Raw genomic sequence first — 17,865 nt, forward strand, 5'->3', positions numbered from 1 at the left:
TCCAGAACTCAAGGGTGGAAAACACTGGCAGAATCGCCAACACCCCAGCAACTTAGGCAAGCGCGCAACAAGCGCCGAAAACGAGATAAAGAGATAACCTAAACCACCGCCGCCTGCAGGACCCTGTGTCCCAAGGCCGCATCGGCGGAAGCACTCACGTCCACTTTATAAAATTTAGTAAAAGTGTGAACGGAGCGCCAGGTAGCCGCCCGGCAGAGCTGCACTGCCGAGGCCCCCTGACGAAAAGTCCACGACGAACCAACAGCTCTCATGGAATGAGCTCGAACCTTAACCGGACAAGGCTCGCCCTTGAGCCGGTACGCCTCCAGGATAGCCGAACGTATCCACCGAGCTATAGTGTCCTTGGAAGCCTGCTGACCACACCGATAACCAGCAGGAATCACAAAAAGAGAGTCCGACTTCCGAAACCCTTGCGTGATTGTAAGATAGAACTTCAATGCTCGCACCAAATCCAAAGAGTGCAAGGCCCGCTCCTTTGGACTCTTCGGTTTCGGACAGAGGGAAGGCAACACGATGTCCTGATTGACGTGGAAACGCGACACCACTTTAGGTAGAAAATCGCAACGGGTACGAAGCACCACGCGATCCGAGTGGAACTCCAGAAAAGGGGGCGAGCAAGACAGTGCCGCCAACTCAGAAACCCTTCTCAAAGAGGTGACCGCCACCAGGAAGGCCACCTTCCAAGAAAGCAAGTAAAGCATAGCTGAATCCATAGGCTCAAACGGCCCATGCTGAAGAGCCTCCAAGACTAGATTGAGCCGCCAAGGAGCCACAAACGCCCTCCGAGGCGGAAACTGACGTGCAACCCGGCGAAAAAACAAACGCACATCCCTGCGCGAGGCAATACGCCTTCCGAAAAAGCACGGATAGTGCAGATACCTGACCCCGCAAGGTACCAACCGCCAGACCCTTGGCCAAACCACATTGCAGAAAAGCAAAGAAATTGAGAAAGGAAAAAACCCTCGGGTTCCTTGACGATCCAGAACACCATGAATAGAAGGCCTCCCAAGTTCTGTGATAAATCCTAGTCGTAGCTGGACCTCTGGCCGCCCGCAAGGCAATGACCTCGGCCGAAAACCCACGACGGGTCAAGATCTCGGTCTCAAGTGCCACGCCGTCAAAAGAAGTGACTTCAGGTCCGGGTGGCGAATGGGCCCTTGAGTTAACAGGTCCGGGCGAAGAGGCAGTGGAAACGGAGGCGCCGCCAGAAAGACACCAGCGTTGAATACCACGCCCTCCGCGGCCAATCCGGAGCCACCAAAATCGCCAAAATTCGTTCGAGTTTGATCCGCTGGATCACCAGAGGAAGTAAGGATACCAGCGGAAACACGTAGATCAGCTCGAACTGGTCCCAGGGGCCACTAGAGCATCTACCGCCACAGCTTCCGGGTCCCTGTACCTGAACGTCGGAATCTTGGCGTTCAGCCTGGATGCCATCAAGTCCACTTGGGGAGTCCCCCAACGGGAGCACAGCAGTGCAAAAACTTCCGGATGAAGACTCCATTCTCCGGGATCCACCTGCTTGCGACTGAGGAAGTCCGCCGTGATATTCAGCACTCCTGGGATGTGAATCGCGGAGATGGCTGGAACCCTGGACTCGGCCCATACCAGGATCTGAGAGACCTCCATCATGAGTCTGGAACTCCTCGTCCCGCCCTGATGGTTGATATACGTGACAGCTGTTGCACTGTCGGTCAGAATCCGGACCGGCAGACCGCTCAAGGGGACCGTCCAATGTCGGAGGCAGAGAAATATTGCTCTCAACTCCAGGATGTTGATCGGCAGAGACGACTCCTCTGACGGCCAGACCCCCTGAACCCAGAGATCGCTCCAAACCCCCCCCCCCAGCCAGTCAGGCTGGCATCGGTGGTAATTACCGACCACCGTGGGAGGAGGAAGGATTTCCCCAGGGATAAAGCCTCCGGACGTAACCACCATCCAAGAGACTCTCGCACCCTGCGGGAGATACCGACACAGCGATCCAGCGAAGCCGGCGATCGATCCCAACGGGTCAGAATAAGATCTTGGAGACCCCGGGAATGAAATTGTGCAAACGGTATTTCCGGGTCCGGACATGAAAATTCAATTCTTTGAGGTCCGGAATGGGGCAAAACTTGTCCTCCTTTTTGGGGACCACAAAAAGGTTGGAGAAAAAAAACCCCTTCCCCGGTCCTCCAGCGGAACCGGAACCACCACACCCTGCTGCAGAAGAGAGTCGACCTCCCACAGCAGTGCGGCAGCCAGCTTGAGCTCGGACAGGATGCGTGACTGACGAAACCTGTCCGGGGATCGAGAATGAAACTCTATGAAATAGCCTGCCGACATAACCCGCGTCACCCAGGCGTCCAATACGTGGGACGCCCAAATCGACCCGAATTGTAGCAGACGACCTCCCACCCGAGAGCCCTCGAGTGGGTTCCTTGCATCAGTCCGCCTTAGCGGGCTGTTTGTCAACCTCCCGTTTGTCCTGACGGAAATGTTGTTTCCAGGGTGTACTGGATTTCTGGGTGTTCTTCTTTCCGGAAGACGAGGGACGACCCGATCTCCAAGAGGGCTGACCGAACCGTCCCTTGGGCTGAAAGGACCGACGACCACTACCGGCACTTGACTTGCCAGACGTAGAAGCCGCTGCTTTCCGCTGCGGCAAAGCCATATCCTTGGCCTTGGCAATCAGCTCCGTGAGGTCCGAACCAAAAAGCTGACCGCCCTTGTATGCCAGACTCAGCAAACCTTGTTTGGATACTGCGTCTCCAGTCCACTGTTTAAGCCACAGTGCTCTCCTGACTGTGACGGCCGAGGATTGAGCCCTGGACAGAACCGAAGTAGTATCCAGCACTGCGTCCCTGCCATATCGGGCCGCCTCTTCCAACAGCTGGAAGAGCCTTTCCACCTCAGACAGCGGAGTCCCATCTTGCCACGCCGTCCGCAGCTGATCCAACCACCGCAGAGAAGCCTCACCAGCCCACATGGCCCCCAAGGCCGCTCGGAATCCATGACCCGTGGCCTCGTAGATGGACTTCGCCGCTAACTCCGTCCTTCTGTCCAGCGGTTCCTGTAGACTCGCCTTCCCTTTAACAGGAAGCAAAGAAGATTTGCTCAGCTGAGACAATAGCACGGCCACTTCAGGAGAGGGGACCCAATTAGCAATCGTCTCCGTGGAGCAGGGATACAGGGCATCAAAAAACCGCATCCCCTGGAAGCGTTTATCCGGACACAGGAGTTCCTTCTCCACCGTGCACCGGCAGCGTCGAACGAGCCCGACGCGACTCCTGATACAGCCGGGCCGACTTGCCAGGGCGCCTCGTCACCTCTTCAGACAGCTGTAACGCTTCCCGCATAGCCCCAATAAAAGCGTCCACGTGGCCCGAAAGCGAAGCAGAGCGACCCTGCCAATCCTCTTCATCAGAATCGGAGATCTCACCAGCAGAGTCTGTCGGTGATTCCGAAGCCTCCGACGCACTGCGCGGAGGAGACAGCGCCACCACAGGCCTGTGGCGCTTCTTGCCTCGTGACATCGGTTGGGACTTAGCTGATACCCAATGACCCAGGAGGTCAGACAGACTGTCAATGGAGCGTGTGAGCGCCTCCACTTTAACATCACTGAGACCCCCGACCAGTGTCGAACCTGACGCCGTCGAAGACCCCGGCGTATCAGATACGCGTGACCGATCCTGAAGCGGACCGGGAGAGAGGTCCGTGCCCCCTGGTCCCTGATCCGACATGCCCCCACACAGTTGCGAGCGTCGCGGAAAAGGCGGTAATCCTTACAATGGGTACAGTAACCGAGGATGTGTGATTCCGCTACCACAGCCTGTTCCTACATAAAAAAATTACCAAGCACTGAAGGGTTAAAGCTCCTCCTTAGAGGGAGAAGAGCTACCCCAGTTGCCTGCAGAGCAAAAGTTAACCTAACAGACTAGGGTGATGCACCCTCTGATCCCAGAAGCATGCACATCCAGAAAGGGTTAACTGCCCTGATGAGGCCAGACCCCGTTCAGAAGGGGTTAATGCTGCTGACCATGCAATACACCTTTGCCTTAAAAGGACAGAGGTGTGCGCCCAGAGCCTCCTCAGCAGAGAGGTAGCAGCGCCGGATATAGCACACCCTGTCTGCCTTAACAGGCCAGCAGTAAGGTGCTCTGCGCTGCAATAGTGAGAAAAAGGAATCTTCTGCCTTAAAAGGCAGAAGTGACTCACCAGCTTGCCGCGGTTACCGCTCTTCCCGGTGTCTGGTGGTGTAGAGAGCGGGGAGCAGGGAGTAGGAGGCGCTGCACGAGGTAATGGACGCCGGCAGAAGGACCCGGAAGAAGAAGGGGCTGAGTCAGCTCCAGCGCGCGCTTTCCGGGCGCTTCCTGCCTGAGGCTAAGATGACAGGCAGCAGAGAGGCGCAAAGCCACGCCCCCCGCCGCCGCATACTAACGGAGCCCGCGGCTCCTCCGTCCCTGCTCCCGTGCTAGCAGAGTTACACAAACGCCGTAAGCAGCGGTGATATCCTTCCTGCAAGGACAAAACAGCAGTCACCACTTGTAACAGTAACAGCGGCTGCCGCCGCAGCCGCTGAAGCACTCAGACCTTGAGAGCACTTACCCAGCTGAGCACCACAGGGACCCCCAGGGATGTGTGGCACAGTGTCCCTTTGCTCCCCCCCACGGCGGAGCGCGCAGGGACCCCACAGAAGCGGTGTGCGTCTCCGCCAGGCAGCGCCCTGTATCCCCCGGAGCCGGCAAGCTTCTGCGGGGACCTCCTTAAGGGGTACGCAGATCTGCCAGGGGAGGGTCAGGGGTCCCAGCAGCGCTGAGACCCCCTGAGACCTCTAGACCACGGGGGGTCCAGGTCCGGAAATGATAAAATAACATTTTTTTCTGAGGAGCTGCAAAAGCAGCGACTATCCTCTGCGACCTCAAATTTTAGACTGAAGGACATGGGAGTAGGAGGAGCCTAAGCTGGAAGGGCCGGTAGTCACTTTTTTCTAATCTGAGGTGAACTATCCTGTGGGGCTCTGCCTACCCACTAGTAATGGATCTGTGTCTCCCTTCCTTCCCTTCTGCTGCTGAAAGTATCAATACCTGGTTTAAAAATAACAGTATCACTGTGCTTGATTGGCCAGCAAACTCACCTGACCTTAACCCCATAGATTCTCTATGGGGTATTGTCAAGAGGAAGAAGAGAGACACCAGACCCAACAATGCAGACGAGCTGAAGGCTGCTATCAAAGCAACCTGGGCTTCCATAACCCCTCAGCAGTGCCACAGGCTGATCACCTCCATGCCACGCCACATTGATGCAGTAATTGATGCAAAAGGAGCCCCGACCAAGTATTGAGTGCATTTACTGAACATACATTTCAGTAGGCCAACATTTTGGATTTTAAAAACATTTTTCAAGCTGGTCTTTTTGTGTTTTAATTGGCTGTAAGTCATAATCATCAACATTAACAGAAATAAACACTTGAAATAGATCACTCTGTTTGTAATGACTCTATATAATATATGAGTTTCACTTTTTGTATTGAAGAACTAAAATAAATTTACTTTTTGATGATATTCTTATTTAGTGAGATGCACCTGTGTATCTCACATCCCAACATTAGTTACGGACCTTATGTATTATTCTCTATGATAGGGACGTTGCTGATCACATCATTATGTCTGCCTGTTGCACTATATTGTATATGAATTATATTTGATTCATGCTACAGCATTCACATCTTTACCTAAAGAGCACTAACTTTTTACTTGTTACTCTGTGTGTTCATCAACATGCTGTACTATGGATGATGTACCACATGCTTGGATGTTTCTCGCTTGTGCATGATTAGCTCTTATGTGGTTTAGGTTATACAGTAGTGTTAAAAATAATAGCAGTCCAATATGACTAACAGGATGAATCACTGTTTTTGGTATAAATTATATTACCACATGTCAAACAATGTACCAGTTGGTGCAGTAGATTCTAAGAAAACCAACAGACTCCGCATTCATGATCTGCATGTTTTTGAGTCTTGGAAATAAATTAATCCAAAAAACAAGAAACTGAGTTGACGAGATCATAAAATATAACTTTTATTGAAATAAAAATCCAACATTACAAGAATGTGGCTAAAAAATGTGGCTAGGCGCTCCCTGAGGAAGGCGACGAAACGCGCGTTGGAGCGGGCGGTCGTCCTATACATCCACTAGCTGTCCACTAGCCCACCAGGTAATAAATATCATGGCTGTTCATTTGTCATATTTGTTATGTGCGTTATAGATCTTATTCTTTGGTCATTTGGGTCCATGTATACCTATTCTCACAATATAGGATTGCTTTGCAACCATATAAATAGTGATTTAGCAACATGGTAGCCAACTTTCTATACAGTTTCGGTTAGTACTATTTTTTGCCTGGTGGTGTATTTATGGAACAAAATTTTGCATGATATTTGTGGACGACATCCATTCTATGAAGTATACTGGTGTTCTTTTAAGCCACATTCTTGTAATGTTGGATTTTTATTTCAATAAAAGTTATATTTTATGATCTCGTCAACTCAGTTTCTTGTTTTTTGGATTAATTTATTTCCAATATACAAGTGGTTGTTATATCATATCTCTAGAGTTATATGTGATCACCATTATTGTTATATGGGATACCATAGTGGGACTTGTGAAAGTTAACATGTTTTTGAGTCTGTGTATTTGAATAATTAATTGAAAGGGGAAGGTGTTCAAAATAATAGCAGTGTGGATCAATTAGTGAGGTCAATCATTCTGTGAAGAAACAGGTGTGAATCAGGTGTCCCTTATTTAAGGGTGAAGCCAGCACATGTTGTACATGCATTTCTCCTTGAAATCCTGGTAAATATGGGTTGTTAGAGACATTTTAATCAAAGTACGCTGTTCTTCTGAACAAAGTTGATTGGAGAGGTATACAACCAAATATTAGGTTAGTTATTCACAGGAATGCCAAATCCTCAAAAAAAAAAAAAAAAAAAAAAAAAAAAAAAAAAAAAAAGAGTACATATTGTTTGTAAAGACAAATGCAGACTGCTATTTTTTAGAACCCGCCATGTAACCATTTGCATGTTAAATATTTTTTTTTTACTTTTATGACTCCACATGTTCTGACCTTCTATGACCATAAGTTCGGTGTTTCTGCTTTTGGGTTTTTCTGAATTTTTCTGAACGGTCTCCCATTCACGCCCTAGCATGTATATGTCACTACTCTCCTTTGCTAGTCATTTGCTATATATTTTCCATATTGGTTTGATGTATATTATTTGCTCAGTCCAGAATCTGTTTTTCTACTGCTCAGATTAGGTAGCAAAAACCTGGTAACAGATTCTCTTCAAGGCCAACTGATTTCAATAAATAACTGTGTAAGACCATATTATACAGATACCAGAATATATCACATGGAACCAAACAATGTACTAATGAATATTAAAAATAGTGGTATATTTTATTAACAAAATGAATAATATCAGCAGAACGTTTATATACTGATGAACAGAATCTGAACATTTCAAAACTAGATAAGCTTACACACTTTCCTTGTGGACATTTTTAATACATTTAGACTTGTATAATGAGAGCAAGGTGCAATGATGAACTCTCCCAATAAGGCCATTCTCCCAGTGTCATGCATCTTCCGTTCAACTTTCTTCAGACTTGATTTTTTTTACTTTGCCTCCCTGCTCGTTTCCCCTTTCCTTTCACAACCGGCAGAGGCAGGAATGCAGTGTCTGTATGGTTGTCTCCACGTCGCAGTTTTCTGAAAGTACATACATAATTTTAGACATTAATATGCTTTTTCTTTTTTAAACAACGATGAACCACATTTATTCCGCTTACTTTCCCAAATGGGGCTCCTTGTAGTTTACAGGATTGCGTCTTCTTCTTATGTGACCCTGAGAATCTTCTTCTTCTTCATCTGAACAAGACTGTTTAGTGGAGCCACGACTTTTGTTTGTAAGATCCTGAAAAGGTTTAATAGCTGTAGAGAACAGACAAGGATTAGTCTTTGTACGGATCTACAGACCATAACAACATGGTCAGAAGCCTTCAGTTCCAGATGATGCATGAAATAATGGACAATCCAGAACACATTGCTTTCCTGATCAAAGGAAAAAAAAAAATTCTATTGGGAAAGCAAACAAGACCTTAACAGAAATATCTGTGGTTCTGTAGAGGAACTATGACTCCCGTACACCCCTGTGCTGTGTTCTGGTCCAGCAGTAGAAACCCACGAGTGCCGATTGCCAAACAGACGTCATCATTATCTGTAATGCATCAGTTTGACGATTTTTAGTTCCTGACATATTCATGCAGTAGCTTGGTCCGCTGCATCTAGAAATGATTACAACCCTTTCAGCCGGGTTATCGGCCAATTATTAATTTTAAGCAAGGCTTACAAGTTAAAGGGAATCTGTCACCTGGTTTTTGCCACATAATCTAAGAGTAGCATAATTTAGAGACAAAGACCCTGATTCTAGACATGTTACTTACTGGGCAGCTTGCTGTAGTTTTGATAAAAAACACTTTTATTAGCAGGAGATCTTTAGCTATCATGTAGTTCTTCATATTTATGTGCTCTGCATAACCCCACCCCCGCCACTGATTGCCAGTTGTGTACATTGTAAAGCGGCAGAACGCTGCCAATCCGTGGTGGGGGTGGTGTTATGCAGAGCTCAGCACTCCAAGCTCTGCTAGATCTGCAGCAGTAAAAAAAGAAAAAAGTGATTTTATCAAAATGACAGCAGGGAGCCAAGTAAGTGACATCACTGGAATCAGGATCTCTGCCCCTACATTATGCTGCTCTCAGATGGGGTAGCAAAACCTGGTGACAGATTCCCTTTCAAATGAAATAAGCAATGCTACTTGACCTGTCCCCTTCCAGTATCCTCCTCCTGCTGTTGCAATGATGTCCTGATGCAAGGACATGTCAGTTGGAGCTAAGTAGAGACTGGTGGGAGAACCAGGTAGCATCAGAACTTTTTGTAAAAATGTCTACTTTCCAGACAACTTGTTTGGCAACTAACACAGGCACTTAAACGCACTATGAAACTACAATAAAGGCCGCTACGATTCAAACCGACTAATGAATACTCATGCAGAAACATAGACGATTTACACAAACATGCAGAACTTGTGAAGTACCTGTTTCCCCGATTTCCATATCTTGGTCTTCTACCTTGATCTGCTGATTAATTTCGGCTTCATATGTGTCAGTTTGATGGCCGGTGTCATTTTCATCTTGAACACTGATTTTGTTTGTAACAGGAGAAAGCTCCCTATTACAATCTTCAGGCACTGGGAGCTCAGGAGCAGTACTTTTCAAAGACATGTCAACTGAAAAATTGTCTTCAGGATTGGTGGATGATGGAAATTCTGTAAAACTGGAGTATGTTGTGTTATCAAGAATGGACTCGCTAACCATATCAAGCACAAAAGAGTCATTCTTGTTTGCCATGTTGGGGAACTTGCATGCCTTGCCACTTTGACTGGACGTTAGATTCATAAAACTTTCCCGGACAAGTGTAGCTTTTTTACCCCTCAAGTCATTTTGTTTACTAGGTATATTATAGGTCTTCCTTTTGTCTAGTTCAGAAAAGAGTGCGCATGATGCTTTCTTACCTGAACATATGAGGACAGATTTCTTGTGATCATGAAGATCTTCAGGGTCAGAGATGGGATTACACTGCTCTCCTTCAGAATTTGACTTTTTAGTTTCTGATGGGTTTTTAATCTTGTGAGGGACATCTTTAGGAGCAGAAGAATGCATGTCATGTTGTGGCTCCACAAGTGCATCACTCCTTTCTATTTCAACTGATGAGTTTAATTCAACATAGACCAGGGGGTTTGGCTCAGGAATCAGAAACGTTTCTCTCCTATAATTCAGTCCACGAACTTTAGATAGTAGATCGGTTATGGATGGATGATCATTTGGTGCACTTACAACACAGGTATCCCTTTGTAATTTTGGCTCTAGATTTTTAACACTAATACTAGGCATAGTATTTATTTTTTTGCCACTGTCCATTTGTTCAGTACATCCGTTCACATTTTCTTCTGTTATTTGTTGTTGATTCTTCGATTTCTTATAAGTCTTTCTTTTCTTTTTACTGGAACTTTCCGTTTTTGAGGCCTCTTTAATGTTTTTTGATTTGGTCTTCTTGGGTGCCATATTGGCAATGTTATCCGATTCTGTGCAATATTCTTTTTTTAGAGTGAATTTCAGTTCAGTCTTTTTACCATCTAATACCTGGCTATCTGGAAATATTTGTGTTCCGCTTTCCAAAACATGGACTGCAGGGCAATCGGACCTTACAGGGTCAGCATCTAGAGAATCAAACCTTTCCTCATCAAGCCCTGATAAAACATATGTTCTACGATCATAATGTCCATCACTTACCAAATTCTCAGTGGACTTGGCAGTATTCCCCTTCTCGCTGCTGCTGGACAAATCGTTGACTTCTTGGTCAACAGAAGACCTAATTTTCTTTGTTTTTTCACGGACTGCCTTCACTCTTCTCAATGTGTTAGTCTGTTTCACGGGTAAGAGGGATTTATTTTTGGAAACTTGGGTCTTGTTTTTAGGTAACACTGCAATTATTGAAGCAAACTCACCTGTAGTCATTTCCATATCGGCTTCATACACAGTTTTCTCTTGCTCCAGATATAAAGTCTGAGGATCACTTTCCTCACTTAGTACAGGCTCTGGTTGATTTGTGCTTTGCATTGGTTGTTCTTTATATAAAGCTTGGCTGACGTGTTTCTCCACATCATTTTTCAGAGGAGAGTTCAATTTATCAGACAGTAAAGAGCAATGTGAGATTGTTGATTTCCAGCCCTTTTGTAATTCAGATCTCTCTGCTCCACCAAAGTCTGTGTCTCCCAATTCTGGAAGAATGGTGAAATCTGTATTTATCTCCCAGTGTGCACTAGCAAAGCTTTCCCTGCGTGTGCCCGAAGAGCCCCGCTGATTACTTTCATTTTTTGACATCTTGCGAGAATGAGATACCGTAGACCTTTTCCTCCTCCTTGTGACAAATCCACCACTTTGTGCATTTCTGTTTCTAGGAGAAAAGACTTCATCTAAAGGCAATATGGGGTCACTGACTTTCATGTTGGTGAGAGATTCCTGGCTTCTGTCCTCGATGCAGAATGAAAGGGATTCTGAAAATAAATACACAAAATTTTATAGTCTGAGCGGCATCTGACATGTCCCAAAAGTGCCTCACCAGCATTCTGCTTCATGAAGGGAAAGTGGATTCATAAGACCACATTCCGATAATGAGTATTTGGTGAGTTTTTGATGTAGCAGAATTTATGTACTCATTATCTAAATTAGGTTACCTGCATTTTTTTAGTGATTTTTTACATCGCATTTCACGCTATGATTTTAGTCTCTTTCTAGTGTTATGGTTGATACAGTCATGTGCGGATTACGTGTGTTTTTAGTGCATATCGGCAGCAAAAACGCACTAAAAACGCATGCCTTTTTTACCTGTGGATTTTCCGCATGTATTGCAATTCTATGGGGAAAATTCACACACACATAGAAAAACTTAGCGTAACCACAAGTAAAACAGAACCGTTGCGAATTTCAAAAACACAGTTTACACAGCTTATTTAAAAAAAAAAAAAAGAAAGGAAGGAAGAAAAGGGGTTTGAGATTCATATAAATCCCATCTCTGCCTTTGTTTTTTTTGTTTTGCAAAGCAAAAATTTATTGTTGGAACTTAACCTATTGGTTCGAGCTTTACACGCCACAAATCCTCTGCAAAATCCAATGTCTTGTGGATTTTGATGCCGATTTGCAATGGAAATGCAGATGATTTAAGTCTTTATTTTCAGTGCAAACAAGCATCAAAATCTGAATGCAACATATCTTGACTCTAGAAGGGATTTGTCAGGGGAATAAAAGTAGCTTGTGTGACCTGCAGCTTAAGAGCGCGTTTTATTTTCCTCTGGCTCAAAACAGAAGATTTGAAAGTTACTATCCTTAGTTTTTTTTTTGTTCTTTAAAAAAAAAAATCTTGTATGGTGTCCCCCCTGCAAGGCATCAGATGGCCACCATGTCAGCAACGTCTCTGAGACCAATGCACAAATTAGTAACACTACATAGCCCCTATTACCTTTCCAATTAGGCTACTTAATAGAAGTAAAGCATGTTTTGCTGAAGTAATCACATGAAGCTCATTATATCAATTACTAGCCACAAGTCTGAATCTCACTTGGGGTTTCATAGAAATGACTTGTATGGCATTTTAAGTAGACCTGAGTGCAGATAGAAGTCTTAGGTCACATTCACACGTTCAGCATTTTAGACCAGGAGTGGGTGATAAATACAGAAGTGGTGACGTGTTTCTATTATACTTTTCCTCTGACTGTTCCTCTCCTGATTTTGGCTTACAAATACTGGGGTAAAATACTGATCAAATATTGACTATGTGATCGTGGCCTTACGGGAAAATGAGATATCCAGGCTGCGCTATTAGTGAGATGATCTATTGGCCAAAGATGCAAAGACAATTAGTCTACATTAGTATTAGTGTACTAACAAATATATCTTTTCAATAATGGCCAGAAGATAGTCTCACCAGCAGATCCAGATTTCTCCTTCTACCTGCACTCAGGTCAGGTGCTCCCATCGCCTACCCGGGATCGGCAGCAGCAGGTGAACTCAATCTTAAACGTCACGAGGAGTTGTGCCCCATACACAAGACCCAAAAGTGAGCACATCTATACTAGATAGGGCGACATACCCTGCCGTTACATCATACTATCCTATGAATGAGGTTTTTTTTCTATTGCCTATTAAAGTACCGTAGATCTGGTATAAAAGTCAGAACTGGAGGTCCAGCAGCAGAGACCCTACTACGTACAAGACTACTGCAATAGACAATGACATTTATGGCAACATTAAAGAGACTAGTGTTAAAGGGAATGTATTGTCAGAAAGTTCTTGTATAAATCAGGCTTTTATGTTTACATGCGCATTTAATAATTGGTAGAAAAAAAATTATATTATACGCATCATGATCTATATTAAAAATGTTAGTACTTGCAGTTCTCACATTGGCCACGGCAGCCATTTTAGACGGATCTTCCTGTCCTTTCAGGAAGAGTTTTCAGCAGACTTCTTACCATCAGAGGCAGGATTACCATGACAGATAACACCTCTATACATAGCTGATAGCACAGGATCCAGAAATCACAATAGGTGATGTCACTGCTGACCTGGTCCTCCTCCCTTCACAAGGACCTCTGCACATGCTCAACCCCTCCTTAACCCTTTACTGACATCCACCTTACATTTACAGCACAGCAGGTAATGCATTCCCACAAAACTCATAACATGTTTAGTGCTATGATTTTTCTGGCTAACAAGCAGTCGGCTTCATCATCAATAGGTGTCAGCGGTATATTATAGTTGACACCCTGTACCGATCGCAGCTGTTTAACCCCTTAGATGCTTTTGTCAAAAGTAGTGGCAGAATTTCTATGGTTATTTGAGGAAGGATGCTCCCTCTTTATCCCCATCAGCACCCAGTGTTTGCGTGGTGCCAATGGTTGCAATTACAAAAGGTTTTTTTTATTAAGATTATGCCTTTTTTGGACTTGTTCACATGCTGCACTTCACACACCTGAATCATGATATCTGTGTTAAATGGCTGAAATCTGTCTCTTAACCCTGGGCCAGTGTAAGAAAGACTTGGCACTCGCTTCTTCACATAGACTGAAATATTTTATTGTTCATAGAAATTCCAGATTCAAGACGTTTCAGTAAGACCTTCATCAGTCATCTGGGAGTTGATTACACTGCAGCAGGCAGCACTGGAAAGGTGTCTGCAGTACCCACTGCTCAAGACAGAGTCCCTCCTGGCCTTCTTTGATGCCTGGCCAGGTCTTAAATTTACCATGCAGATGGACTCCTCCAAACTAAATTTTCTGGACACGCTTATTCTAAAGGATACTTCCAGTAGACTTATCAGTGACTTATTCATCGAAGAGACAGATCGGAACAATTTTCTAATGTTCAATAGTTTCCATCCCACGCACATAAAAAAGTCCCTTCCTATTTCTCAGTACCAACGGATGAGGCAAATAGTGTCTAATGATTCCACGGTCAACCAGCGGCTCGACGAAATGAGCTCCAAAATCAAAATGAGGGGTTACCCCCCCAGGGGTCCTACATCGAGCATGTAACACCATTCCACCACCCATGAGACAACAGTTGGAACGAGTTCCTTTCGTACACACATTCCATCTTAGTGCGTATAGGATCCACAAGTCCATTAGGCAGCACGGACACATTATCAAGACGGCCTACCCTAATATCAGGGAATTCCAGAATCCCTTCTGACCATGTTTTAGACGCCCTACTAATTTGAGAGATAAACTGGTTAGGACCGATGTGGGGCAGTCTGCCAACATCCCGCGACAGATTTCTTGCCACGCCGAAATATGGCACATTTCCATGCTTGCAATGCAATAATATTCTTAAAGGCAACACGTTCTACCTCCCCCACTCGGGTAAACGCTGCCCCATTAGGTGATATTACACGTGCGACTCCACCAATGTTGTTTACCTGATCAAATGTCCATGCGGTCTCTTATACGTTGGGGAGACCACCCAGCATATAAGGGACCGCATATCAGAACATAAATCCACGATTCGCTGTAAAAAACTTTTGCTACCTGTTCCCCAGCACTTCGTGAGTGCAGGGCACACCAGGGCTGTGGAGGCGGAGGCGGTGCCCATTTTGGTGGAGTCGGAATAAAATGGACCAACTCCGACTCCTAAAATATATAATAAATTGGGTTCAGTAATTCAATGCAGTTTGTGGGGAATATTTTTTCATAAGAATTTTGGAAAGTTATGAAATGTCCTATAAATTTCTGTCCTATTCCTGATCTAAGGGTCTAGACTTTTAGCTGAGAAAAATGTGTGCTACAGTAAATTTATCACTTAAACATGAGCCGTGTATGAGGGAGTCGGAGTCGGTGTCATGGAAATTGAGGAGTCGGAGTCGAAGGTTTGGCTTACCGACTCCACAGCCCTGGGGCACATAGTGGCCCAGCTACTATATCAAGTCATTTAAAGGGTGGATCAATCTCGCTAAAGGGGGGGGATCTACACACTATTTTTAAAAAAACGTGAGGCGTATTGGATCCACGAATTGCAAACACTGGTCCCAAGGGCCCTTAATAAGGAGTATGATTTACAAGCATTCCTTTGAATTGTGATGACCAGCAAGTTTCTATTTTGAATATTTTGTATGTATAATATGTACTTGATACCCCTCTCCTGATAGTCTTTGAACATGTGTATTTTTATTTGAGAGATTATTCTGTGGTTCCGCCTTACTGATAGAAACAGCTCAGATTAGGTATTACAGTCCATTACCTAAGGGTGTTGTGTGCATAACACTGTTTTATTCAGGGTATAGCATGAGTATGGGGCCACAATGGCAAGATTTGGCTACTGTTCAATATAATGTTAAAACATATTTTCTTTTAGACCCTAAATCAATGAGGTCCAAGACTATAATGTATTCTGTGTGTTTCTACTATCAAGAGTCTCCCTACGGCTTGTCCTATTGCTGCTTTCTTTCCACTATGGACCAGAGGATTGGCTCTTATCTAATTTGCATTATATATGACTGTCTAGATTAACCCTTGAATTTCTGCACCCTTAATACCCCTGTATCTATGGACACCATGTTATTACACTGTGCCTCTGTACTGCAGACATTGTTTAAAGGATTGGGGTCCTACTTGTGCACTGAAGTATACCCGGAAGTGCAGGGTTTGTAATCATAATTAACACTCGGCCAGATGCGTCTCTGGCACTCCCGGGTTCAGACGCAATGAGCCTGAGAGGTCACACCTGTTCTCCGCAAGGACAGGGGTAAAACTGAATATGGGAGCTTCAAGGAGCACCTAAAAAGATCTAAAGGTACTGGAGGTGGGGGGGCGGGATCCCCTGCTGCCTTGGGGAGGAGGGGAGAACAAAAATGTGTGAGCTGTGCCTGTCAGGCCTATTGCGCTTGACGCAGGGTTAATAGCCACGGCAATAGTATGGCTCTGTTCGCTGCTGTCAACCATTTAGTGCTGCTATCAATCACCAATTATGGGCTGATGAATACAAAAATGCTTGAACAAGAAAGTCCGGGTTGTAGTTGGCGAAGCACTAAAATTCATTCCCAAGAATGCAAGAGTAGACAGTCCAGCACTTGATTCTAAAATTGGCTTAAAGGGAACCGGTCACCAACAAAAATGTCATTCACCTGCAGATATGGGCTTAATCTGCAGGTAATAGATTCCGCACTCAGCTGAACGCTGTGGGGAGAAACTTAACTTTATTCTCTTCGCCAGCATTCGGTTTCAGTCACAGGGGCGACGCCAGTGTAGGTTGTCATCGCTCTGAGAATACAGAGTGGCGGCTGTAACCGTGCCCCCAGCCCTGACTGATAGCTGGCCCCAATGCTGAGCCAGTGTCGGGGTATGGTTACAGCCGCCACTCTATATACTCAGAGCGGTGACAACCAGTGTTGGTGCCACCCCCGTGACTGAAACCGAATACTGCCGGGGAGGATAAAGTTAATTTTCTTCCCGCAGCGTTCAAATTAAGTTCGGGCGTCGGGCAGGTTAGTAATGCTGTTACCTGCAGATTAAACCTATATCTGCAGGTTAATACTGTTTTTGCTGGTGACAGGTTCCCTTAAAATTAAAAAAAATCTTTATTAAATCCTTGTTAGAAACAACCACAAAGTTAATAAGACATCCTGAAGAAAATGCTGACTAAGCCTATGCGATTCGAACCAGTGCGTCTCAACAGTTCTTAATCATGGCATCTTAGCTCCATAACAGAACAGCGATTTCTTGATAAACTGCAATACTGTGGTATTATATAGCATAAGCGATCTCATGATCACAGGTTGAAAACCCTTAGGGCCACATGCACACACTGAGTATTTGGGGAGTTTTTTACCTCAGTATTTGTAAGCTAAAACCAGGAATAGGTAAAAAATCTAGAAGTGGTGACGTATTTCTATTATGCTGTTCTCTGATTGTTACACTGGTTTTGGCCTTGGGGGACGTAAAAAAAAAATCTTATTTCAAATTATAAAGCTATTGAAACCGCACATAAAGTGTCAAAAGGAAGGAAAAAATTTTAGACAGAATTGCGATTTTTTTTGGCTACCGCCCAGAATCCACCTGAAAAAGCACTCCATAAAATGAACATAATGCACAGCATTGTCAAAATGACATTGCAGTGTACATATTCGAACTGTCAGTTCTTTTAACCCCTTCACGACCAGGCCCATTTTTTAAATTCAGACCAATGTCACTTTATGAGGTAATAACTCTGGAACGCTTCAACGGATACCACTGATTCTAAGGGTATGTGCACACGATGCAGAAATGAAGCAGAAAATTTCTGCATCTCCCTGGCAGAAAAAACGCATGCAGATTGTGCATGCGTTTTTCCTGCGGAATACATGCGGATTCACATGCGTTTCCGCATGTGGATTGACAAGCGCTTTCCAGGCGATTTTAGCATCACTTGGAAAGTGCTTGACAACTAGGTCACACTATATAAATCCATGCAAACAGCATAGATTTATATGGTGTGACCCGAGAGAATGGTAAAAATAAAAAATACATGTATACTTTACCCTCTGATGGCCCACGCTGTCCTGCTCACTCCGTTCTCCCGGCAACTTTGAATTGAAAGACCTGCCGACGTCAGCGTCACGTGACCCATCACATGACGCTGACGTCAGCGCAGGTCTTTCAACTCACTGCAAGTGCCGGGAACCAAGCAGGAGCGGTGCGCGGGCCGACAGATGGT

The 17,865-nt window shown here is 45.0% G+C and overlaps 1 protein-coding gene across 2 annotated transcripts in view; it reads right to left on the reverse strand.

Annotated features, from left to right (window-relative positions):
* Window positions 1-7,440: 7,440 nt before the first annotated feature.
* The window catches only part of SGO2 (shugoshin 2), a 60,088-nt gene continuing 49,663 nt past the window's right edge, over window positions 7,441-17,865 (reverse strand). For both annotated transcript variants that reach the window (XM_073646330.1, XM_073646329.1), the window contains exons 7-9: window positions 9,159-11,177; window positions 7,854-7,995; window positions 7,441-7,773 (exon numbers count right to left, since the gene is read on the reverse strand). In XM_073646330.1, the coding sequence (XP_073502431.1) occupies window positions 7,665-7,773; window positions 7,854-7,995; window positions 9,159-11,177 (2,270 nt within the window). In that variant the 3' untranslated portion in view covers window positions 7,441-7,664. The remainder of the gene's footprint in view (window positions 7,774-7,853; window positions 7,996-9,158; window positions 11,178-17,865) is intronic.

Source organism: Phyllobates terribilis, unplaced genomic scaffold (assembly GCF_046119375.1).
Source record: "Phyllobates terribilis strain yellow unplaced genomic scaffold, ASM4611937v1 Scaffold_9__5_contigs__length_417890890, whole genome shotgun sequence".
NCBI lineage: Eukaryota > Metazoa > Chordata > Amphibia > Anura > Dendrobatidae > Phyllobates > Phyllobates terribilis.